Source organism: Sebastes umbrosus, chromosome 9 (genome assembly GCF_015220745.1).
Source record: "Sebastes umbrosus isolate fSebUmb1 chromosome 9, fSebUmb1.pri, whole genome shotgun sequence".
NCBI lineage: Eukaryota > Metazoa > Chordata > Actinopteri > Perciformes > Sebastidae > Sebastes > Sebastes umbrosus.
The window spans coordinates 24,987,163-25,013,995 of record NC_051277.1 but is presented as its reverse complement, the minus strand read 5'-3'; the positions used below and the strand labels follow the sequence as shown (position 1 = coordinate 25,013,995).

Here is a 26,833-nt window from a genome sequence, read left to right as displayed (position 1 = left end):
ATCCGACAGCTATACATTGGGGATGAAGCTTTTTTAAAATTATAATAAGTTAATGTGTTATGCAGTGATTAAATCACCTAACATTTAATTAAACAAGAATAGTATATAGTGAAATAATTCCAGCAGAGACCATTTTGCTGGAATGGTGGTAAATTCTGCTGATTAGACTTGCATACTTTTACTTAAGTAAAACACACTTTATTTTAATTTTAGGCTACAGAAAGCAGGTCTAGCGTAAACTGAGACATGCTTTAAAAGATACCAAAATCTTACAATCAACTACATAATTAATTGCCAAACACAATATATTCATATTTGTTGTCAGTGGGGGAAAGAAACTTTATTTAGTTTCTTTCAGTACTACTTCATACTATTGTACATTTTACACTTTTTTGCTACATTTATCTGACAGCTATACGTTGACAATAAATATTTTAAAAAACTATTATAAGCTAATAAGTTATACAGTGATTAAATCACCCAACATTTAATTAAACGAGAAACAAAAAATGAATCTTACTTGCTTGATGTTAATGTCTGCGTAATAATTCAAGCCAATAGTTTATAATAAAATAATTCCGGCAGACTATTTTGTTGGCATGGTGGTAAAGTTTGCTGATTTTCTAATACATACTTAAATAAATACAATTTCAGGCTACAGAAAGCAGGTAAGGTAAACTGCTTTAAAAGGTACAAAAATCTTACAATCAACTACATAATTAATTGCCAAAAACAGCTAAGGGAGTAATTTTCTCTGATCTTTTGGGTGCAGAAGCATGGGTAAGTAGGTAATTGTAGACAGAAGAGTAATGCCAGAGCATGGATTTACGGTAATATACACAACAAAAGGCCAGTGTGTGGATAACACAATGATGTGGATATTTACATGTAATAAGTAGATAAAGGACTTAATATTTCAAGTGGTTTGGTCACTGTCTTTCTGACATAGATTACTTGAGCTTTAAGCGGCTATATCCAATTTCTTTCAAAGAAGGGGTCACGTGTGTGGGAATTATCACCCGTTTCTGCAGCTACTCTCGGTTTTACAGAGCTTTATAGCGAGTTTCAATTCTGTTTAGCTATATGTCCCGCAACACTGTTTTGGTTTCACTCTTACAACATTGTTTTCAGCCATACAAGGCAGCTGGTTTCAGCGAAAAAGCTCTAAAAACCCACTCTACACAACCTGTTCATTACCAGACAGACACAGTTGGCGACTAGCTGGAGCGTTTAGCAGCTAAAGAGTCAGATATTTCCCTCAGGATTTGGCCAGAAACATGACTTGAAATGAATGATTAACAACAACACTCATATTTATTTGGTCATTTTTGCAACGATTCAAACTTAAAAAGAAATAGATCATAAGAAAATAGGCTGCAGAGTTGGATAGACCGCACTTGGTGCACGAGAGATCAGACGTCTAAGGTCTGAGCAGTTTCACTGCCCTATCTGAGGATCTGATAACAAAGCAGTACAGTCAACTTTTTTCCCGCTACCACGTCATGTTCCACCTGTTACAAGTCTGAATGTGTCACACCAGGCCGCTCGGGGAGGACTGAGTGGGATGAGAATTCTCATTATGTAACTTGCGATGGTGGGGGTTTCTTGCTGGAGCATGACCTGCGGGTCAGTGAATGAATCATCCCTCCACAATACGACGAAGTATGTTGCCCAGGCCGCCCTTGGCTAGCTGGAGGGGGGTCTTCTCCTCCTTGTTCTCGATGTAGATGCTGGCCCCGTGTTCCACCAGCACCTTGGCTGCTTCCACACGCTCCTCATCGCACGCCAGGTGGCTGGTGGAAAAAAATGCATGCAGGATTGTAAATATAAAAATGCATTTTGTTTTTTAATTTTCAATATTGTAAGCAGCTGACTTTGGGTGAAGGCGGGGTACACCCTGGACAGGTCGCCAGACTATCACAGGGCTGACACATAGAGACAGCTGACCATTCACGCTCACATTCACACCTACGGGCAGTTTAGAGTCAACCATTAACCTAACCTGCATGTCTTTGGACTGTGGGGGGAAACCGGAGCACCCGGAGAAAACCAACGCTAACACAGGGAGAACATGCAAACACCACACAGAAGGGCCTCAAGCCAGATTCGAACATTGAATCTAATATGAAAGTCTAAATGAATTGATTTGGTTTCATTTATAAAGTATTTAACATGCGTATGTTTTCAAGAACACAGGCATAAAACAAAGTTGTGATTTATCAAACATATCTCTTCGAAATGACTTGTTCACATATATCAATATCGTGATATGAGACAAAATGTCGTCTTAGATTTTAGATACCGTAATATCATAATATGGCATAAATGTTGTCTTGTCCTGGTTTTAAATGCTGCATCAGAGTAAAGTGATGTCATTTTCTAAACTTACCAGACTGTTACTAGCTGTTCTATTATTTGCCTTTAAACACTGTTGTAGTGTACTGTTTAGTTGTAAAATGAGAGAGTTCGTGACCCGGCCGCCATGTTGAAAACAGTCGAGCCAAAACCAAGAGCCGCCAACCGACCGGAGCAAACCTTCTCATTTTACAGCTAAACAGTACACTACAAGATGTTTCTGAAAACATTTGAGGAGAGAAATAGGCATTACAGTAACAGAATATCGATTCATATTTGATCAGCGCTGCCTAGTTTGACAGTTTGATCGGAGTTTGCGAGTTTTGCGAGCTGTGATTAATAGCTGCTGCAGAGACTACTCGGCTCTGATTGGTTGTTTTCCTCCAGTCTTTGAAATCTTGTAAATGCCATTATGAGCACAGGACGACACAGATGATTTTTTTTTCACAGATTACCTGTCTCATGCACTACTGTCAGGATATGGTTTTACAAAAGTATATATATATTTTTATCATATTTGCTCAAAGTTACCGACTGCAGCTTTAAGGGTGGGTTTGTTCATTTCAGCCTACAGTATTCCACTGCAACTGTGTGTTTGTGCCAGCAGCCACAATGGTGTACTATACTTATTCCCACATACAGTGCTGTGTTGCCCTGTGAGTCCTGGATGTTGGTCGAGGCGCTCTGTTTGAGAAGCAGCTGGATGAGGCGGTGGTTGCCCTTTGAAGACGCTCTGTGAAGGGGAGTGGACTCATACTTGTCCTTGACATTGGGGTCTGCTCCGTTTTCCAACAACAGCAGTGCGATCTATAAAGAGTGAAAGCTGCGTTACCCACAAGTCATTGACAAGAAATCTATTTTTAATACAGTGTCTTCCCATTTATGTGAAATGCACATTTTCAGATCCTGTTCTGTTGGTTTCAGAGGCACACCACAGTTCATCATGGAATTTCATGTAAAGTTACTCATTTCATTCAAGAAAGACATTTACAATTTAGATGTGTAGTGTTTGTGATTTTCTGCATGTTGTCGCCCTCTGCAGTGATGAGGGATGTACAGCAAAAACAGAAAAGTCTTTTTCTTTTTATCTGCAATACATGACCTGACAAACACCGGTCAAACTGCCCATTAAACTTTCCAAATAGGAAATAATTAACACCTTGTAGCAGTGTGCCACCACTGGGACTGATTTCCATGCATGTCAGTTAAAACATTGTGTGGACCTTGCTTCAAGAGAAAAAAATGAATCCATATTTCCAGCTATACACTGACTATGTTTACATGCATGCACACAAACACAGAATAATCAGATTAAGATTATAGTTTGATTTAACTGAGTTTGATCAGATTCTCACAAAAATGGGAGTTAGTATGTGCTTGTTATCAATTTAGACAATGGAATTGTGTATCACAATATCTCGATAGATGATTTCATCACGATACAATTCCACTGAAGGACAATAAATTATCATATTGAATTATCGGCCAGCCTTTATTATAATATCCTCTAGAAACCGCTCTTGACTTTCTTCTTGTATGCCAAAGAAAACAAAAAAAAAATCTTAATATTAATTCATTTACCTCTGTATAAGAAAGTAATCTAACTTCAGTGTGGTCATAAGTTGGCCCATACTCTATTTTATTCACAACTCACTAATGCATGGTTAGGGAAAATGTCTTAACATAAAGGTAGGGTTGCTCAATTTCTGTGTGGCTTACACATTTATAGCATACCATGCTGAAATATTTGATATCATCATCCTCATGCAGGATATGGTTTGGTTCCAAATAAATGGTATAGTAGGGTAAGCCCTCAAAAAGAGTATCAATGGGCGTTCCCCCACAAAGTAGCCTCTGGTTCAGAGCTGATAATGCTACTACTCTGCTACTATTGAATATGAAACTTATTTTGAGTTGGTGCTGTTGCTCTCTAATAGTAAATGCCTGGTCCTACTAAACAATTAAAAGTCCCTATTCCAAAATATTGCAGAAGTTGATAGCAATGTTATCCTGCAGTACATGTATTATCCAAGTGGTAATTCTACCTTAATTATAGAAAAGCAACACCAAAGCTAAAAAAAAAAAAATTAGGGCTGCAAACAAAATGTATACCCATTATCAATTAATCTGTTGATTTTTAAAATATGACTTAAATGATTAATCAATTATCAACATAGTTTCCAAATGAAATCAAATCAAATGAAACCTTTCCCTTTTTTCCTTCCCTCGTTTTGTTTGATCTGTTTTCGTTTTATTTTGACTTTATTGTTTTAATTTTATTTTATATTTTTGTTGTTTGTTTGTGTATATGCTGTGTTATCTGTAGGTGAAAGATACAAATTGATGAAAACATTTGTGTGAAGATGTTTAAATAAAAAAGGAAAGGAAATGTATAAATGATTATGTACTGACACAATAAAGTATGTAAATAAATAAAGTAAAAACAAACATAGTAGAAATAAATAGATCTAGATATTAGAAATATAACACTACTATAAATAAAACATCATTTCTATTACATGTATAGAGCTACTTGAAAGACATGAAAGAAACATAATACACGTTTAAGACTACAGGGGTGTAGTACAGCCTTTTGGCATCATGTCGATCAAACTATCAGCCAACGTTACTGCAACCTGGGAACCTCACCTCATATCTGTCTTTAGAGGCGGCGTAGTGAAGAGCGGTGCATCCATTTTGATTGACTGAATTCAACTGAGCTCCTTTAGATATTAGAGATGTCACTATATCTTCTCTGCCTGCAGATGCTGCAATGTGAAGAGGCGTCCACAAAGCCTGGGAAGTAACACATCATACGTAGTCAATTCACTAAACAAAAGGAATTGGACCATTTTGAGATTACTCCATATTGTGTCTCTTCACATTCTAGATCATGGCATTTTCACACATGATGTTGACATTATTATAACACTTAAATAGCCCCCATTGCATCGAATTAAATGTCAATACACATTACATGTTTACATGAAAAAACTAAATTATATAAACTTTCTTTATATGGATATTGTAAATACAAAATTACTGGGTGTAAGGGGTGAAAGAGACAGATTCACAAAGGCATTAATTATACTCTATGTTGTTGTTAAGCCACAATTTGGGTTGTTACTGTATTATTAGGACTACAACCAGGGTCTAAAATTAAGTTTAAATCTTTACTTGCCACAGTGGCAGGTCACTGAACATTTCTACTAGCCACACAATTGCTTTGTCTGCCACTTCTGAAATCTAGGTAGAACGCTTTAAAATTGTAAACACTGAGTCAGTGGTACCAGACTGTAGAATTATGCAATATATCATGTAACCTTAATCCATGACTATATTTGGTAACACTTCATTTTACAGGTCAGCAAATTTCACGGTAATTAGGTGATAATTAACAAGTAAACTATTCAAAATTTCTGTGGAATTACTGGCAAATTACCCCAATATTTACCTCATAATGTATCGAAAATTACTTTATTATAAACATGATTTAATAATTATGTGCTAAAATAGCATCTAATGGTTAAAATAGGGCCCTTAGGCTTGAAAATAGGTCCCTTAGGCCTTAGGCACCTCATCGGAGTTGGAAAACCAAAACGAATAGTGACAAATGAGCTATTGTCTCCATTAATGTAACCTGGTAGCTGATGTCATGATTCAGGGAGGTTTTTAAAGAAATTTCAAAGAAGTTATTATGCTAATTATTATCTATTTATCAGCAGACATGGAAATAAAGCATATCAATTAACTTTGTATTCCTTTCCTGGAAATGTATTAAATAAATTACCAGCTATTGAGAAATAGCGGAATATAATTATTAAATAATGTTTATAATAAAGTAATTTTAGATACATTTTGAGGTAAATATTTGGGTAATTTGGCAGAGATTTTTAAATTAGTTACTTGCTAATTATCACCTAATCACCATGACATTTGTGGACCTGTAAAATTAAGTGTTAACCTATATTTAATTTAGACTTTGGAATTGCTTTTTAAAAATAATATTTCTTAATATAAGGAATCTGCATGGTGGCAGGTGGCCTGAAATGTCATTCCCTGACTACAACATATTGTAGGGTGCACATGTCACCTGTCATCCCTCCAACACCTGAAAGGACACAAATAAATACTAATAAATAGATACTGCATAAAAACTTGTTTTAAGCCTACATCATCTTGCAGATTCACTTCAACTCCCAGGTCAAGCAGAAACTCCACAATGTCGGTGTGTCCAGCAGAACAAGCCCAGTGCAGAGCGGTCCTACGGTCCTGCAATGACAGAATGACGGTGGTGAACACGTGGAAACTTTGCATGAAGTCATTAAGGTGCCTTCAAAACAACATGCATATTCTTACCTGGTCCGTTTTGCAGGCAAGCGATTTATCTGACAGAATGCACTCTTTTAATTTCTCAAACTGTCCCGTGTAAGCAAAATTACACACTTCCACATCTGATACAGAACCCGCCATGGTTAAATATACTTTAAATGTCAAATAAATGTCACAGGAGCTAACGTTAAGTGAAGCTCAGGAGTTGTTTTCGTTTGTTTGCAATGACTCAGGAAATCATGAATTCTACTTCCGCATGGGTTATCGTTATCATTACTTTTCAAATTAAAATGAATTGCCGTGTCGTTTTTATTTTTCGTTCAGTTATTCTTCCATTTGAGTCACTTAACAAATTGAATATATATAAATGTGTTTAGAGGATTGAAACCACGCTATCAATGCCCTTCATCGCATTTAAACGAACATACACATATTTTACTTTGGTAGGTATAGTTGGTGCCCGAAGTAGTGATGGGAAGTCAGGCTCTTTTTACTGAGTCAGATCATTTGGCTCAGCTCACCAAGAAGAGCCGGCTCTTTCGGCTCCCAAACGGCCCTTCGTTTTACCACTTCTGCCTTTTATAATTCAGCCAAAATGTAGCGCTGTTTTGACCTATGATTAGTATGTGTGCACATATATCACTTAAATTGTTCAATATAATTATACTAAACCTTCTAACTTCCATAATACCATAATTTTACATGCTGCTTCGTTTCCGACTGTCACTCATCTTGTCTGCTATTCGCGCACCGCACTCCTCTCTCTCTCTTTCTCTCCTCCTCTCCCTCCTGCTCTGTACATGTAGACCGTCAGCGTGCCGTGCACCCGCGCCTCTCCCTGCTTGATGGTATGATCCATGTCTGTCATCACCTGATTGGTCGCACGGATGTCAATAACACAACATTCAGTCACAGTCACTGCATGGAGTGCCCGTGATGCAGAGAAGATCGTCCTATCATTCTGCCTTGAATTAATTAAAGAAAAAAACAAAACGGTTCTCGGACGGGACTCGGCTCTTATCATTCACTTAAAAGAGCCGGCTCTTTGAACCGGCTCGTTCGCGACCTACACATCACTATTACATGAGGCACAATGGCTGTTTGGCTGCTAGCTGAATAAGAAAAGCCTCCCACATTTATGCTTGAACATATCTTCCTCTATCCTATCTGATAGTTAGTCAGTATATTCCGTGTCGTACTGATTACTATATCTGTTCTAATGGCGAACACGCTGGTAAGTGTGAAACTTTCGCCATACTTTAGTGTTGAAATCAGCCAGCTAACTTGTTGTTTTGTAGCTAAGCTAACGTTAGCATGTTTCCAATGTGTGCCTTTTATGTCCAACTTGACTGATCTGGATTTTAATTAAGTGCTGATTGTCACTCTAGGATTTCAGGACCCATGTGGACCAGTCGTGCAGATATTCAGAAGAGTTTGTCAACATTTACTACGACTGCATGGATAAGAAGAGAAGGGTGAGAGATGGTCTGCTTTGCTTCTCTGACTTGGAGAGCTAACCAGTTATTTTAAATCATTTGTATGAGCTATAATGTATGAGATATTGGATATATCGTAGAGAAATTGCAGTCCCAAGCTGTCAAAGATGTGTTTGAGGTAACAGGACAGTGTCGTCATTACATAGTTTGGTCAGCAGGGAGCAGTGACTGCTTTACTTTTCAACTGTAAAATACCCCACTCAGCAACTCAACACATTTAATGGGACCTTTGGGACCAGAGAAAAAACAGTCCAAATGTGTCCCAGATGATTTCCTTTTGTATTGTATGTGAATGACATAAGATGACAGGATGTAAACATGAACCCAAGCTGTTGCCTAGCAATGTATATCAATATCAATACATTATTATTATTCAATAACACTATTATTTCAATTTAAGAATGGGACAGTGACAACAGTTTTGACAATGTAATCATCACATATACCATATTTAATAGAAAAAAGTAACAGTAAGTAAACTATATAATCAGTGGAGGTGGTGGGAGAGAGGAGGATGATGGCTAAGCTGTCATCCATGATGGAGAATGACTCCCACCCCATGCAGGACACCATCTCAGCACTGGAGAGCTCCTTCAGCAACAGGCTGCTCCACCCAAAGTGTGTGAAGGAGCTATCACAGGTCCTTCCTTCCTGCAGCTGTCTGAATCCACAACCATCACTGCTCCCAGTAGACCACTTATACACTAAAAAACTGACAATAACCTGATATTTTCAGTTGGAATTTCATTCATTCATTCATTCGTTCTCACTGTGCAATATCATTTTCCACTTGTGCAATTTTGTTAATAGTCTGTTTATTGTCAATACTGTATATACTGTTTGCTCCTATTTTTTATACTTCCTTCTATTTAAATGGTTCATATTTTGTTACACTTTGTTTAGCTCTTTTTTACTGTGTTAGCTGATGCATCTTGTTTTTTGCACTATCCCCTTTGCTGCTGTACACTGCAAATGTCCCCACTGCGGAACTAATAAAGGAATATCTTATCTTAATACAATAAATAATAAAAACAAATACAATTACAGGGGACTTTTGAGTAAGCAAACTATGAGAAATGTATTCACTTATAAAGGATTGTTTAGCATGATGCATCCTGGGCAATCTACTTCTTATATGTTATAACAAAAGGTCATCTTCAAAGTTTTTCAGTAGTTTTATGGCTTTCATGTTTTTTTTCAATGACTTCACAAAGTATTTTGTTTCATTAATAAACACAATAGATTTAGGTTCTCTGTTTTTTCACTTTCATATATGGATATGATGCTGTCCCATTAGAATTACTGTATTAATTACAGAAGAAATGTAAGATTTTCCATATAAAATAAGACTCAATATCTGTGTTGACATCCAAAAAAACAGTATTGGTCTGGCTGTAGAGCACATGTTCTGCTTTCGGTTGATGTTATTGCTGTTCATAAATGATTTACTGACTCATGTGTCTCAGAACTTGACTCGACTCTACCTGGACAAGGCGACCTTGGTGTGGAATGGGAATGCTGTGTCAGGACAGGACGCCCTGGGCGAGTTTTTCGAGTCGTTGCCCTCGAGCGAGTTCCAAGTTCAAACACTGGATTGTCAGCCAGTTCACGGTCAGTGGGGCAATCTCAAACTAAAAAACATATTCAAGTGCCATTGGTGATACTAGAGTAGAGGAGAACTGTGCAAATATAAAGCAGATCATTAACATGTAGTGCATGTTTTCAAATTAAAGAGAAAATATGAATCTTCTAGTGAAGGTGCATTAATCCAGCATCAATCTCCCCTTTCTTTATTCACAGAGCAAGCAACCCAAGGTCAGACTACACTGCTTGTGGTGACTGGTGGGACGGTCAAGTTTGAAGGGAACAAACAGCGTTTCTTCAACCAGAACTTTCTTTTGACGGCTCAGGCGACACCCAACAATGACCAGCCTGTTTGGAAGATTGCTAGCGACTGTTTTCGATTTCAAGACTGGAATAGCTGAGGCTCTGCTCGTCTCAGCTTTTCCCCTCTGAAATGTACGAACACTGATACATTCGTGATAATCTAGATGCAGTTTGTTTATTTCTTTTTTGTAACAATAAAAATGTCATACACCACATAATACGAAAAGAAATGTTTATTCTTAAAATGTTGCACAAGGCATGTGATCATAATGGAGTAATAAATACAAATAGATCACCAAATGACCAACCGTAAAGCGACAATGTCGACAAGTGTCAATGACTGCGTCCATACAATTTTAATGATGCAAATCTATCAACACGATACTTGGAAAATACATAGAAAACACTCCTATATTAAAATGAACAGACTTCACTTCATAGAACCATATACCAAATTGTACATTAACCTGTTAACTGAGGTAAAATACGCACAGTATTAACTGAGGTAAAATACACACAGTATTACAGCCAGTTCTGACTAACTAATGCTAATAAGCATTTTAAGCAGTTGGTTAGTAGCTAACCATGCTCGCTCTTAAATAAATACACTGCCCACGAGAATTTTAACAAAAGGGCTTTCTATACAAGTTCCCAACTATTCAACGATTTAATATATTAAACATTTGCTTATCTTCCTGAGTCATTTATGTGAACACATTTTGGTCTTACTCTCTGAAGCAATTGACACAATAGCAAAAAGCATAAATAAAACAAAAAAAATAGGTGGATAAGCAGACATGACCACGAGTATGTTTTATTCTATATGATCCATGTCGGTGTATATCTGGGTGGAAATATTTTTCCTCAAGTAAACATTAACATGGCAGTTTAGCCATTTTGGTAACAAATGTGTAAACCATTTTTTTTTTTATCTAGACACAGCTTACTTCTGCTTGACTACACAAGTACTGCAGACTGAAGGCACAGTAACATCAGTACTCCAACTTTACAAAAAGAGCAATATGAACCTCCGTGATGATTACAGTTGTTAATATATTCAATGGAAGTAACAACAAAGCAACATATGGAGGACAGTGGTATTTTTTTATTAGCTACAAACTGAGTGCCAGCACGTTTAAGTGGATGGCAGTTGAGTGCTGTAATGGTCTCGGACCGTTTATCGTGGAATAAGAGTTGCCATTTGAGTGCATTTCTTTTGACAATCAAAACTCCTACACACACAAAAATAGAAAGCAGCACACACGGATCAACAACTACAACTATCTACAGCTCCAGCTTTTCTGTTCAAGACATTTTCATTTGGACGCCTGTGGTACACAAACAGCATAGAAATCCTACTGGGTATCACCGGGAAGAGTATTTACAGTAGTTACGGTTACAATGGAGACTCTTGGGTGAAAGTGAGCGAAGTTATTTGCCCCCGTACATTCTCTCTATGTGGTGGAGATAGTGGTTCTTCAGCTCTTTCCTCTTCAGCTTGAACGCATCTGTGACGAGACCTGTCTCAGGCGTCCACGGCTCTGGACTCAGATGTACCTTCACTGGAATCTCAAATCGTTGGAGTTTAACTATATATGGAAGAAAGGTGAAGAGAACAGTGATGCTCAACCACATTTATCAAAGTATAGTACAATGAATAGTGCTCTTTACTACTAAAATATTGGTACATAGCATATAGAACATGTATCGGCAGAGATAAGGACAGAAGTACGCATAAAAGTAAAGATAATTTTAGGTGCTGCACAGCTGTGTGTGTGTAATAAAAATGGATTGCTCCATTAGTGAAAAACTGATATTTGAATATTCCTGATTTCCATTGACTGCAATGGTTCACATGAGAATAGAATTCAAAATACAGTCAAAAATATAGTTTGGCGATAAAATTCTGAAATTTACCACCCTGCATCTACTGTCACCTCAAAATCATTCTCATTTATTTTCATGAACATTGGAGCTTTATATAGCGATAATTTGTAGTAGCTGTGTGCAGTACTGTTTGCACTAAAACTTTTGATTTTTGATCATTCAAAAAAATGTCTGGATCGTTTGTGGAGGACAGTCTGAAGATGCAGCGTAGCAAGTTTGGTGTCAATTGAGCAAAAAAAGTGGCAGGAGAAAAACAGAGCGATGGACTTCATAATTCCTGCCAGGCTGAAGCATCTGATAATTTTTGCTCACGTGGGCCGAAATTTGGTGGAAGTTGCAGAGTTCGGAACGGCTGATTTGTTATAAATTTTCAAAGTTTTAAACTTTAGACGGTTGCTGTAGCGCCACCATCAGGACTATTCGCCCACAAAGCCAGTTGACGAAGCATAAGACTGGACCTATGGGCAAAGTTTGCTTTATTTTCATGCATGGGAAGGCAGACTACTTAGGAAGAAGAAAAAGATTGCCTCTAATTAGTACAGCCATATCACAATATCGTGAAAACACGTGGTCATTTCTTACTGTTAGCAGCAACCTCCTTGATCTCCTTCAGAACCTCTCTTTCCATGTCGGGGTGAGTGCAGATCTCCTCCCATTCTCCCACAATGCCTCTCTGTTTGGCCAGGTCCGTCATCCTTTTCTGGTTGGGAACGACAAGGCTGATCACGTAGTTCTGCTCACTGAAAGGATGAACAATAAAAGATGTTGATAAAAGGCCACAGAAAAAATGTATACGTATGCTCGCTGCTGAAATATTGCAGTTGAAGTCATTAAAGACGTGGCATCCAAAATGCAGAACTGAAAGTTGAAATAGTGAGAAAGGAGGTGCTGACAGAAGTTGGATTTTGATGTGTGAAAGTGAAAAAATGAAAGAAGAGGGACGACGACATAAAGGTCAACATCTAAACTGGGAAGGTTGAAAAACATGCAACTACTATTACTGGGATATCTTGAGTAATTGTTAGCATGAGAAGGCCAGGATGGGACTAGTTTATACAATATATATTGTACAATATTAAATATCATGTTCAAATGGGGTAACGATGAAGTTACAATACTGTGATGACTAAATTTGTTCAAATTAATGACACAAAAATACTTGGGCTGTCAAAATTACTGCAATAATGACACACTAACGCAAATTCCTTTTAAAGCTGGAGTGAAGATACTGGCATCATATGAAACTACAAAACCTAAGGAATCCATGGTTACCAACAATGTCATACTAGCGTGTCGCAAAGGAAGTTAAATAATGCTCCAAACTTATAAAAACTGTCATGGCCATTTTCATTTTGATGTTAATGAAATTATGTACAGTATTTAATGTGTGTCATCTGATGATGATTACCGGAGCTACTTATAGATCTTTTCATTGCCATTCTGTTGCTAGGGCAACAGCTTTGGTCCATGTTTACTTCCTGTCAGCTGCTGCATTAATAAACTGTGCAACAGGAAATACAAAGGGGCTCCCTTAGAATGTTTATGTTGTCTAGTTTGAAATTTTTTATATTAGGGTTGTCAAATTTACCGCGATAATAACGCAAATTTGTTTCAACATCACTAATTTCTTTAACGCATTAACGCAACTTGCGATGTTTAAGGTTGTAGCAGGCTCAGTTTTAAAGCTAGAGCGAAGATACTGGTATCATATAAAACTAAAAAAAACGTAGGAACCCATTGGTACCAACCATGTCATACTAGCTTATCACGAAGGAGGCTAAATATACGCTCCAAAATTGCACTAATTTGGCGAGGAAAACTGTCATGGCCATTTTCAAAGGAGTCCCTTGACCTCTGACCTCAAGACATGTGAATGAAAATGGGTTCTATGGGTACCTACGAGTCTCCCCTTTACAGACATGCCCACTTTATGATAATCACATGCAGTTTTGGGCAAATCATAGTCAAGTCAGCACACTGACACACTGACAGCTGTTGTTGCCTGTTGGGCTGCAGTTTGCCATGTTATGATTTGAGCAAACAATATTTGTCATTGTTTTGTGTTGTTAATTGATTTCCAACAATAAATATATACATATTTTTGCATAAATCAATCGAATTTGCCCACTTCCACGTTAATAAGAATATTAAATACTTGACAAATCTCCCTTTAAGGTGCATTTTGAATAAATAAAAAATGTGCAAATAATTTGCAATTAATCACAATTAGCTATGGACAATCACGCGATTAATCACGATTAAATATTTTAATTGACTGGCTGCCCTAAAAAATACACATTTCTAACTAAATATAAGGACTGGATAATGTGAATATAATAATGTATATCACAGTATGTTTTTAGGTGTGAAAAACAAAATCACATGTCAAGTTTCGTGGTTGAAATTCAAGGACTGGATCGTACTGTAAATCACTTTTTTAGGTGGAAGACAGTTTCTCAAGCTTTCTATATGGTGTATATGGATTCACAATATAAACAAACTCCCCACCGTATGATCATAGATATAAATATTGATACATTTTTATCTTTTACATCTTCCATATGTAATGGATATTTAAGTTACATTGTATTATGTCCCTTGGTATTACCACAAAATTTGAAATAATGCATATGAGTTGGTTTAATGTGGTATGTGAGCAAATATAGTGAAATTCATCCATAATGAAAAAAATTACTTATGATTATCATGTAATTTCATCCATATTTGCAAGCTCTAATGGAGGGTGCATTATCACCAACTGCTGCAGTGGATTTGCATACAAGAATGGAGGAAATATTTGGGAGTTATTAACAAAAGCACACATGTACTTGTAAACACAAGGCATTCAAAGTTTGGCCTAAATAGCGAGCAAGGGAGGGGAGAGCAGCGATGGTGGAGCGAGCTATAGAGTGATTGAAGAGAGGGGGCGGCGTTAGTGAGAACAAAGCAGTGAATCAGAGAAATAAAACGTTATTGCTGAAGCCCAGAAACATCCCGAACACAGCAAAATAAGAAAAAAAGAAAATATAGCCAGAGGGCTGCAGGTTCTCTGTAGATACAGACACTACCACACACTTCTAGTGGGTCATAAGTGATGGTTGAGAGGGATTCTTTTTTATCATTCTATACATTGTTTGTTTGTTTTTCTTTTTAAATTCCTACATATTATACCTTTAAAAAGGTACAAGAATCGGCTCTGAGAAATCAAAGCTGAATGATTTTGCCCCAAAACTATCTATCCAGAAATGTTGTAGTTTGGAGCAGAATGCATAGCTACGTGAAAGAGTGGCTTCAGCTGACCGACATTTATCACACAGAGGTGAGACATCTGAAAACAATGTGTGAAGTTTGTCTTTGGAATAATGCGATCTGTGAACAACATATATGGATAAGTCTCGGGTTGTTTTTCCATAGGTTGGTTGATATGTTTTCACCTAATCCCTCTTCCCAAGTTTTCTTTATATCTGTAGAAGGTATTTTGAGATTTTGAAAGGCATTGTAAAAGTGAGACACTGATCAAGTTCATCTGGTTTAACTGTGGCAAAACCTGGGAGGAAGGATTTCACATACTTCCTTAACTGTAGGTAACCGCCCACACCGCCCTGGCTTCTGGACGTTTGTGTGAAAAGCCAACAGTGACGTTTAGTTGTCATTTGAAGTTTTCAGTAACTTTAAATGCTTTGCGTTTTGCTACATAGTTGATATGGAAGAAGCGCAAATCACATTTCCTGTGACTTTAAAAAGGTTTAATATGCAAGAATTTCCTAAAAAACAATGTATAGACTGATACAAAAATATTCCCTCTCAATCATCACTTTTGACCCACTAGAAGTGTGTGGCAGTGTCCGTTTCTGCAGAGACCCTGTAGCCCTCTGCCTGTATTTACTCTTTTCTTATTATTTGGCTTTGCTCTGGGCGTTTCTGGCAATGTCGTTTCTGGTTTAATGTCTTAAACCAACCGACAACTGTTAGATATTACATGTATGTCTTTAACTTTCCCTAAATAAATGAAGGCTTAACTTACCTGTTTGCGTAAGCGCAGATGTTGTCTATGATAAAGCAGTTTTTCAGAGCAGACTCGACTTTACCGAGAGACACGTATTCCCCGGCCTGCAGCTTGACCAAGTCTTTCTTGCGGTCTAAATGAGGGTAGGAAAATTCTGTTCACAACAGTGCTCTTTTATCAAGAACAAACAGTTTCCCTGTCAGTGTAAGAACCACATTGACAGTAGATCAGTGCTGTGAAATTAAGTATGTATGGTGTTCCTTTTACAAGCGCTATCAGATGACAGCCACGGGCCTGAGTAATAAATTAGAGAACAAATATACACACCGACTATTTGTAGACAACCATCTGCGTAGATCTCTCCCACATCTCCGGTGCAGAACCATCTCTGACCTTTTTCATCCACAAAAAAGTCCTTATCGTTGCTTTCCTGCCTGTAGTAACCCATAGTTACGTTGGGGCCGCCAATCAGGATCTCGCCTCTTGGGTTCGGCTCATCTTTGCTGGTGTAGCCACCTGAGATATAGTATTAAAATAAACCCTGTGATTAAAAAATACTTCTCATTCCGCACTGTAAGTACAGCGTGTACCAACAGGTTATTCAACCGTACCTTCAGCCCAGTCCCGGAGTCTGATCTCACAGCAAATAAGAGGAGCTCCAACGCGACCGGTGCTGATGTCCACAACTGTATAACAAGACATGATATCTTAATAAGATACTTATTCAGTCTCATCTTTACAGTGTCTTCCTACTTTACTCTTTCACTCTCATCTTACCCTCTGTGATGGTGCCTGCTCCACAGGTTTCAGTGAGCCCGTAGCCCTGACCCACTGGACAACAGAAACACACATTCATGAATCTCTGAGTGGCCGGGGACAGGGGGGCTCCTCCGGACAACATCATCCTCACCCGTCCTCCCAGAAGTCTCTTCACTTTCTTGAACAACAGGCTGCCAAGACAGATTGCAAACACAGCATTCGATTTGAAGTCAAAGAACCACAACCACATTTCTAAAGGGCACTCAAGGAGACACGACGGTTTCTTTCTTACGCATTGCAGAGTGGTGCGTCATATCCCCTCTTGATCTGCTCCAGTTTATATTTGTAGCCCAGTGTAAACAGCGTCTTCTGAATGAAATTCATTTCCTGCACTTTGGTCATCACGTTCTTGTTGATGCGATCCATGATTTCCTTTTAAGGAGAAAAAAATGTATACATTTGAGGATGAGTAGGGTAAAAAAATGTGTGTAAAACTGAGCAAACAGAAAGAAGGAGAACAGAGTAGTGAGTGATGGACAGAGGAATGATATTAAGTAGGATTCTTACCGGCACAGCTGCCATCAGGGTGGGTCGGAGCACAGAGCAGTCTCCTTTACTTCCTTTCTTTATCTTAGTCGACTAAAGGGAACAGAAGGCACTGATTGCATTAGACAGCAACAATGAGTAAGCTGATGGCAACAATGTCATATCAGTAACCACACCTAGGTGTGTTATAAAGAAATATAGCATGACAAATACAACACAACCTGGTGTTGGTGGTGCTGGGTATTACCTGGTCCGACAGTGTCTGGGGGGACGAGTAGCCGATCCGACAGCCATATGTGACACTGGAGATTTCAGCGGTCATTTCCAGAACATGAGCCAGGGGGAGATAGGCTATGTAAGTATCATTAGGCCTGCCACAACACAGAAAGAGAAAGTAAAGGTTAGGGCCGGCAGCTACTACACGGTTTCCGTTTAAGATGATCACACCAAGCATCTTTGATTGTGGTTCACAGCTTGCGAATATAGATAACACAGTGTCAAAAATGTCGCTGTACACCTCTATATAGCTGCTGCTGGAAGCCTATCCCGGCATCATTTTTCATGAAACATTCTACAGTTGTCTTCTCATTTTTTTAAAGCCCTGTTTCCACGAAGAAGTTCCTGGAAATTTTAGTCTTGGGACTACTTTTCAAGAAACTAAAAGGCTCCTTCAGCGCACTGTTGTCTGCGTTTCCATAGCGATCTAAAGACATGCGAAGATTAGGCAAATTAGCCTGCTGGCGTAGGAAAAAGCAACATGACGTGGGACGAGAGCTGCTGGTTGTCACAGGGGTACTGTAAACACACTCTGCAGCCTCATCTAAACAAACGGGTTGAAAAAATAAACCTTGGGTTTTATCTCACTGTGACGACATTTACCGCTGCATAGTAGAAGAGACGAACGCTGGATGTAATGAATGAAATACAAAAAGGTATGAATTTTTACCTTCCTCAACCACAACTTTTTCCGCTATTTACAATTTAGGAGTTATCACTTGAAAAATATACTATTGAAAGCTTCTTCTCTAAGGAAGAAAGCTTTAAGCTATATTTATAACATATAACGTTTGTTAACATTCCGACTGGCAATAGTAAAACATCTTGGGGGGAAGATTTTGGGTCCCATCTTGATGATGACGATATGTGGCGAAACATTTTATTGAATGCAAAGAAAATGACAACTTCTAATAATGAGACCCAATATAAGATTATTCACAGACTACATGTAACCCCAGCTATTTGATCTAAATATGACTATGTCTATATGCTCCCCATTATGTCTAAAATGGAAAAATAGCTGTGGCACATATAATCATCCTATGTGGTCATGCCCTAAAGTTGTAACTTTTTGGCTGTCAGTCTAAAGTGAGATTAAGAAAGTATTTGGCATAGATATACCTCTAAATCCACATAATTGTACTGGGATTAGACTCAAATTATGAACGTAGGTACAGGTACATTCTTAGAGTCGCTTTGTATGCTGCACGCCTCACAATATTATAAAAAATGGTTGGAACCCCCTGATATTGTAACGTGGTATGAAAACCGTATGTCTATTTTGCCATTGGAGAGCCTATCACATGTGTTAAGAAGTACTCTTGATGTGTTTGTAAGTGACTGGTCCCCAATAACAATATATCAGGAAGAGGAATGGTCAAGAATAATAAGTATGGGTGTAACAAATATAACAGTATGAGTATGTGTAATTGTTCAATTCACCGGGTTGTGACTATTGCTGATGATTGCATTTTATTCTTATTTTAATTGTTTGTTGTGTTTTTTGTTTGCGAGCGTGTGTATGAGTGAGTTTTTGTTTTGTGGTTTTCTTGTCTCAATTGTAGGTTTGTGTATTGTGTCATTTTATTATGTTGAAAAAAAATTAAATTAAATATCGAAAGAGAAATACAAAGGTGGAAAATGAAACCAAGAGCATCTGTCGCCACAGTAAGTCATCTGTTGAGTGTTTGATAGTTATTTATTTGTGCTTTAGAACATAACCGCCGTGAAAAAAAAAGAAATCAGGAAAAAAAAAAAAAAGTTCTCCCATTCACAGCACTGTCTGTCTCTTCTACCACTTGCCCTATCAGCTAGCTCGCGCAATCGCTCTTTTTCTCTATTGTCTTTTTTAAAATAAGTCGGGAAGCTGACAGCAGAGCCTAACTAAACTTTCAACTAGGGTTGTTGGGCTTCAAAGCTTCAGTGAGAAATATTCAAAGGTATTCGAAGCTTCGCGGTGCGGCGTCTGTCTCCATCTCCCCCATTTCAGTGCCCGGGACAGTGCCACTGCGGCACTACTGTACACACACGCATCTCTACATACAACAAACAGCGATATCCATCTGAGAATAACTAATAATGAGTACTACCCCGACTAGGGCATTTTTTGGGGGGTAAAAAGTTGGGATAAATTGAACCCTGGCTGGAGAATGATGAAATAAATCCAGCTGTGCAAACTGTGTTACACTAGATCACGTATACTGACTAATACTGAAACTCACCCGAGTCCAGGGATGCGTTCACACTGGCCTGTCATTCCTGCAATCAGGTTACTGTGGACGATCATGACTCCTTTGGGTCGGCCTGTGGAGCCGCTGGTATACATCACCACGGCCATATCGGAGGGCTGGGGCTTCACAATTTCCCTCTCCACTGAAAGCCAAACAACCAGTTATTGCCTTGTACTATGTGTGTATGCGTGTGTGAGGTTTTTAACCCCAGAATTTGACTAAGGTGATTCGGACAAATACATACTGTTCTCAGGCAGCGCGCCCAGCTCTTGCACGGCCTGCATGCTGTGGGTGGACAGTCCTGCTGGGAAGCCTTCTGTGCTTATTTTCCTCTGGTCCACGTAGATCACGTGCTTCAGTTTTGGGATCTGTGGAAGCACACTCTGGACAGAAAGGAGGACAAAGACGCTATTACAACAGGATGCCCAATCACATGATTCCCATTTATAAATAAGATTAACTTCTAGCTCCATAATTGCTGACATCATATTTATAACCTGCAGCAACCTGATCTGTAAATAAAAAAAATCATCCACTGGAACTACTGGAAGACCCATTAAAAGAAGTTAGGAATCTAAAATGGTCATTTGAGATGTTATCCACATTTTGTTGCACTCCATTTAAAAATGGCTTTACAAGCATAATGTGTTGAAAACAACTTCCATAATGAATTTGATCTGTCTTCATATAGAAAGTCACACCAGCTTCAATTATGTTGTAAGGCTGAGCACCATTCATTAGTAACAGACTATCATGTTTCCTAATTAAATACATCTCAACAGACACTGTGTTCATTCATTCACCCATGTGGCTGCAGACAATACACTATATTTTTCTGGGTGCCCCATACTAGCTGTAATGTTAATGAAATTATGTACAGTTTGTAGTGTGCGTCATCTGATGATGACGACTATTGGAGCTACTTATATAGACAGACCAGCTGGTTCATGACTATAGGTTGATCATTGTTGTTTCTGTGCGCTGTAAAAGGATTACATTATCCACGTGGCTGCAGACAATACACTTTATTTTTCTGGGTTACCCATACCAGCTTTGATGTTAATGAAATTATGTACAGTATTTAATGTGCGTCATCTGATGATGACTATTGGAGCTACTTATAGATCTTTTCATTGCCATTCTGTTGCTAGGGCAACAGCTTTGGTCCATGTTTACTTCCTGTAAGCTGCTGCATTAATAAACTGTGCAACAGAAAATACAAAGGGGCTCATTTAGACTGTTTACGTTGTCAAGTGAGAAAAGGTCTATATTAGGGTTGTCACGCGATAATAACGCAAATTTGTTTTAACGCCACTAATTTCTTTAACGCATTGACACAACTTTCAATGTTTAAGGTTGTAGCAGGCTCAGTTTTAAAGCTAGAGCGAAGATACTGGTATCATATAAAACTAAAAAAAACATAGGTACCCATTGGTACCAACCATGTCATACTAGCTTTTCACGAAGGACGCTTAATATATGCTCCAAAGTTGCGCTAATTTGGCGAGGAAAAACTGTCATGGCCATTTTCAAAGAGGTCCCTTGACCTCTGATCTCAAGATATGTGAATGTAAATGGGTTCTATGGCGACCCACGAGTCTCCCCTTTACAGACATGCCCACTTTATGATAATCACATGCTGTTTGGGGCAAGTTATAGTCAGACACTGACACACTGACAGCTATTGTTGTCTGTTGGGCTTCAGTTCACCATGTTCTGATTTGAGCATATTTTTTATGCTAAATGCAGTACCTGTGAGGGTTTCTGGACAATATTTGTCATTGTTTTGGGTTGTTAATTGATTTCCAATAATATATATATGTATATGTATATGTGTATATACATATATATATATATATATATACACATATACATATACATATATACACATATTTGTATAAAGCAAGCCTATTTGCCCACACCCATGTTGATAAGAGTATTAAATACTTGACAAATCTCACTTTAAGGTACATTTTGAACAGATAAAAAAAAAGTGTGATAAATTAACGATTTATCGCGATTAAATATTCTAATCGATTGACAGCCTTAGTTTATATAGATAGAAAAGCTGTTTCATGACCTTGATCATTGCTTCTATTGAAATCGGAGGGAGCTGTTCTGTGTGCTGTAACTCACTTTCAGTGTATTTTCAAGCAGCTCCGCACTGGTAACTAGATGTGTAACTCCAGTCTCGTTCAGTCCAAATGCGATCGCATCCTCTCCCAGTGTGGCATAGAATGTCACCACTGTTATGAATACAAAACACTCAGTGAGTTACAACATAAAGCAGTTATTATATTCAGGGTTGGAAATTAACTTTTTCTCCACCTGCCACTTTGGCTAGTAGATTCCATAATCCATAATCTACCAGCCACTCAATAGATTACCATTGTTTTTTTTGGCTTGTGAGTGAAGCAAATCTAGCAGCCACTTGCATATTTTACCAGCATTTGGCTGCTGTTTATTTCCAACTTTGATTATATTATTCACACTTTGTTACATAACATCCTGCATTACTGTACTGTACATAATGTACTTACATGGGAAGTTGCGCCTGAAACATGCCTGGGCGGTGATCATCCACTCCGCTCTGGTTTCACAGAAGATTGCAATACTGCTTTTGGGCTGCAGCCCCAGAGCTGCCAGTCCACTGCCAAACTGACTGACTACAGAGTCCACTTCATTGTAGGAGAGCCATCTGTACTCCCCCAAGATCAGCTAGCAGGAGAAAGAGTCATCAGACATCTTTATCCCCACAAGCATCTCTCACCCAAAAAATATACATATATAGGAATTGGAATCCTTACCTTTTTAAATACTTTACCGCTAGGTTGAATCTCATTCTCTTTACTCAGTAAATCTCTGGTGCCGAGACAGTGTTGTGGTCCGAAGCGTTGCACAGCATGCTCAAACAGCTTATCTAGTGTGTCCTTGCCTGGGAAATCCTCCCTGGCCAAGGAATCAAAGTGGTCCACGCAGCGGTACGGCCCTTCCGCACAGCCCGAAGTGGAACGGGCCTTAGTTCGCTTGGACAGAGCTTTTCTTTCCCCGGCACCGGTGATGTAGTACCAGGGAAGGAAGGACAGTACGGAGTACAGCCATACCACAAGGTGGACTGGAAACAGGAGGATAGATTGGAGGGAAGAGTCTGACTGGAGGCCCATCCTGTACTTGTGGAAGGGAACTATGCAGACGTGGTCTTCAGACCAGTTTTATTAATGTTTCAGGTGTATCAGACGGGAATCCTCGGAATGAAAAAAAAAAACAGAGTAGAATCCCACAACTGTAGTATGAAAAGCTTTGGTCCACTGTCCGCAAAATGTTACACCTAGAGTTGGAATAAAACAGAAAATACCATCAGAGAAAGTTATCAAGCACATGTGAAATAATTCATTTTACATGTAAAAAAAAAAAAGAATCAGAGCAAAGAAAGTCATCAGGGTTCCTCTTCCGTGCCAATAGCTGTCTGGAAGAGGAAGTTAACTAAGTGCGTCTGGTGGCAAACTTCTCACAAAAAAAACCCAGAACCTTACAAAATAGTTGTTTGTGCATCAAAGAAGTCAGCTACTTACTAAAGGCTATCAACCATCTGTATCTGAAAGTCATTTAAATCAATCCCTTTATAACTTCCTCTTACACCCAGGAAGATTGCGCTTTGCTGGCTAAAGAACTACACTTGTCAGAGACTCACCTCCTTCTTTTACTCTGTACCACACAGCCTCTGTGTGTCTGTCAGCTTTCAATGCTCAATTATATATGTGACACCTCCTAGGAGGGCGTGTTTCAAATATTCAAGTGCCCTCCCTTCTAGTGTTCAAACTGTCTGCCTGTGAACAATAAAGGATGCGTCATCTGAGACGTCACGAAGGAGCGAAGCAGTGTTGAGACCCTCTGATCAGACTGACCACTGTCCAATGACCACAACCCTGTGAGGACAACCAATGACAATACTCTTGGAGCTCACCCCACTCAGTGTTCTGCGAAAGGTCACTCTAGGACAAGCTCAGGTCACTACTACCTCGCAGTGAGTGCAGGGTAGATGAAGGAGTTAAATCTGACAAAACTGAATACTTTCACCTAGATTTCAACATCAGGGAGACAAAGGAGATATCACTGATTAAAGTAAGTGTTGCACTTTTTCCTAGTTTTCATCAGAGTGAATAACCCCCACACCAGCCGGGAAGAAGAGGAGGAATGAAACTGAACACTTACAGCGGTCGGAAAAAGTGTGGGTATTAACATGACTATGTGTCTACTCAGCTCCATTGACTACTTTATGATAAATAAAAAGTCAGACAGTCATGTACTGAAGTAACCTTCCATCCCTATCCTCGCTTTACACACATGGTGATTCATTCAAATTCCAGTGAATCATAGCTCCAATCCACGTCACACACACGTCCGTATATCTAAAGAAAAAAACAATCTGGCTTTACTCCAGAAGATAAATAAAGATTGTGATGCCGCTATAACTTCTGCTTGGGCCTTAAGCAGGATGGTGGATTTCAGTTCACTGAGGTGAACAGTAGCAAACCAGAAAACATTCTTGTGTAATAACCGCATATAAGTAGCAGACACTCCCTTCACTATAATACAGAGGCTGTGTAACATAGCTCAGTGACTACTTTGTTTAAGTAAATTTAATTAACCACAGAAAAATTCAAATAACAGTAGTTCATTTGCAATCATCATCACGGTATGCGTGTCTTGATGAAGATGGCATGGTGTGATAAACCCAACCTGATGGATCAGACTTGATAACGTGTGTTAACACTGGAAACCCAGTAGTAGTCAACATTTCCTTGAGGTTCATTTGTTTATTTAGATCCCCATTAGCTTTTTTGCATAGCAGCAGCTATTCTTCCTGGGGTCCACATAGTTTACATGGTGACAATACACAAAAATACACATTCACACTACTCATCATAGACTAACATAACACATCGTAATACACAGTCAACTGTAAATAAAACAATAACAACTTAAAGAACTAAAACACAAAGAAAATAGAGCGGCTCTGACTGAATCTATCATGATCTAACAGATAAATATCATCATCTAACATTTAACATGGAATGCCCATATAATACCCTCACACACCCAAGAATACTTATTAATTACTACAGTTTCTTGTTAAGTAATGCTCTTTTAGTGTTTTTTTTTGAAACCATATATATCATTTTGTTGTGTTTTGTTGTGAAATATGATTTGGGAGTACACACATCACATTATTAGTTATGTCCATGGCAACAAAAGTAGCCATTTTGGACGGATATTGCCAATGTAAGCCACATATTACCACTATTTATACCAGGAAATGCCTCAAATTCAGTGTGAGCAACTGCATGGTTGTTTCTACTTTACACAACTTCATGTTCAAAAACGTCTCATAACACAAAAGCTATGTTTAAATGAATCCCACTAAATCAGAATGTATCATTATAATCATTATAAAATGACCTGACTCGTGAGTTGAATTCAACCTCCTTATGAAGACGTTATTTAGAGGTTATCTGACAATGGCTGAGGAGCGCGGTGGCGGATGAAATGATGACAAAAGCCGCCACGCTGGTTGCTGGTACAGCCTGGCATCATTCAGCTCATTAACGTTACAGCTGCTGAGGATGTAGCGAAACACCAACACAACATTAACCTCAACATTAAACCTACACACGGATAAACACGACAGTAATGAGATTACAGTGAGCAGCTAGAGAGTGATACCCTGCTTTATCCAACAGGCTGGATGCTTTCTTACCTTCAGTGGAGGGAAACCGGGTCAGTCGTGTGTCTAACACAGAAATGACCGAGAGTTACCTTTTCTGAGGAGCGAGAAACCGGAACTACTACGTCATCTGATTCCATATTTCTGGACCAATAGGCAGCCGAGGAGGATTGGCTCTCTTTTCTCCCCCCTCTTACGTCCTGTTTACGTATGTACGTATTTAGTCTTTTATGTTTGTAATTTGTTAAGGATGTTATATATAAATATTTACTCTTTGATTTAAATGTTTGAGGAAAAATAAAAAAAAGTAAAGAAAAGGAGAAAAAAAAGAAACACATGATCCAAAGTAGACATAAATAAAGTAAATTCCACTTAAAGTCTTTATTTCCACTGAAAAATATACAATAGCAATAGAAATGAAGAAAGAATATTGCTTCAAAAATACTGCTACAAAAAACTTGAGAGAATGTGTTTAATGAGCAAAATGATTTTAAATATAAATATATAAACTCTTTCACGTTACTTGTATTCGACTTTTCCCCCCCCAGGCCATCAGACTTTTAAATAGATAATTCATACGACACCTTCTCACACAAAAATATATCTTATACTGTATATACTTTATATGTTCTTAATGTAAATGTTCTTAATATGCCTTGTACAAAGTATTTCTTATATATGTATATTCATGCTTCCTGATATGTATATGTTCTTAATATGCCCTTGTACAAAGTATTTCCTTTTATAATTGTAATATAACTTATAACTTATATAAACATCTTGAATCTTGAATCTTGAACTTAAATGTGTGTATTTTGAGTAACGTTAGACTTATTGAAGAGTGGTTCGTCCATAACATTCCTATTCGCTATTCCTATTCACTCTTAAATGCACAATTTGAGGGAACTGGCGGGATTACATTTATCTGGAATTGTACCTTATTTGATTACATATGAAACATATACAATTGATTGATTGACTGATCATCAAAGGCAACAAAAACAGTGCTGATGTGCTATAGTACAGTAATCATACGGGCCTAAAACACAGAGATTAACTGTATTTTTAAGTAGGATACTACTTTTGTCTTCCATTTGGAAAACTGAAATTGTACATTTACATGCACCTCTGCTGCAGTGAGTTTAAATTTGTTAAATTTGACAATTTGTTAAACAAATATATATAAATATACAATTATGCATAAAAACAGTGGCCCCAATGTATTCAGGTCGATGTCGCCCTCTAGTGGTTGGAAATAGGAGTAACGTCCTCATAGAAATTAGAATGGAACTGAAAGTGGAAATTGAAAGTACAAAGTAGTTTTGATATTTAT

General features: G+C 38.2%; 3 protein-coding genes across 3 annotated transcripts; 1 reads left to right on the top strand and 2 right to left on the bottom strand.

Annotated features, from left to right (window-relative positions):
- Positions 1-1,288: 1,288 nt before the first annotated feature.
- psmd10 (proteasome 26S subunit, non-ATPase 10) lies at positions 1,289-6,903 on the bottom strand. Its single transcript, XM_037780171.1, has 5 exons — positions 6,715-6,903; positions 6,529-6,627; positions 5,005-5,151; positions 2,996-3,162; positions 1,289-1,793 (listed from the first exon to the last, which is right to left on the bottom strand). The coding sequence occupies exons 1-5, from the start codon at positions 6,826-6,828 to the stop codon at positions 1,640-1,642; spliced, it is 681 nt and encodes a 226-aa protein (XP_037636099.1). The 5' UTR covers positions 6,829-6,903; the 3' UTR covers positions 1,289-1,639.
- An 823-nt stretch (positions 6,904-7,726) lies between these two features.
- On the top strand, positions 7,727-10,290 carry nxt2 (nuclear transport factor 2-like export factor 2). Its single transcript, XM_037780173.1, has 4 exons — positions 7,727-7,921; positions 8,076-8,162; positions 9,650-9,794; positions 9,984-10,290. Exons 1-4 carry the CDS (start codon positions 7,907-7,909, stop codon positions 10,166-10,168), a joined length of 432 nt encoding a protein of 143 aa, XP_037636101.1. The 5' UTR covers positions 7,727-7,906; the 3' UTR covers positions 10,169-10,290.
- Positions 10,289-25,662, bottom strand: acsl4a (acyl-CoA synthetase long chain family member 4a). The gene is made up of 15 exons (XM_037780170.1): positions 25,534-25,662; positions 22,583-23,103; positions 22,316-22,493; positions 21,912-22,021; positions 20,020-20,158; positions 19,767-19,917; positions 17,516-17,639; positions 17,290-17,361; positions 17,015-17,154; positions 16,741-16,913; positions 16,575-16,649; positions 16,291-16,479; positions 15,982-16,096; positions 12,540-12,697; positions 10,289-11,659 (listed from the first exon to the last, which is right to left on the bottom strand). The coding sequence occupies exons 2-15, from the start codon at positions 22,937-22,939 to the stop codon at positions 11,502-11,504; spliced, it is 2,139 nt and encodes a 712-aa protein (XP_037636098.1). The 5' UTR covers positions 22,940-23,103; positions 25,534-25,662; the 3' UTR covers positions 10,289-11,501.
- Between the last annotated feature and the right edge of the window lie 1,171 nt (positions 25,663-26,833).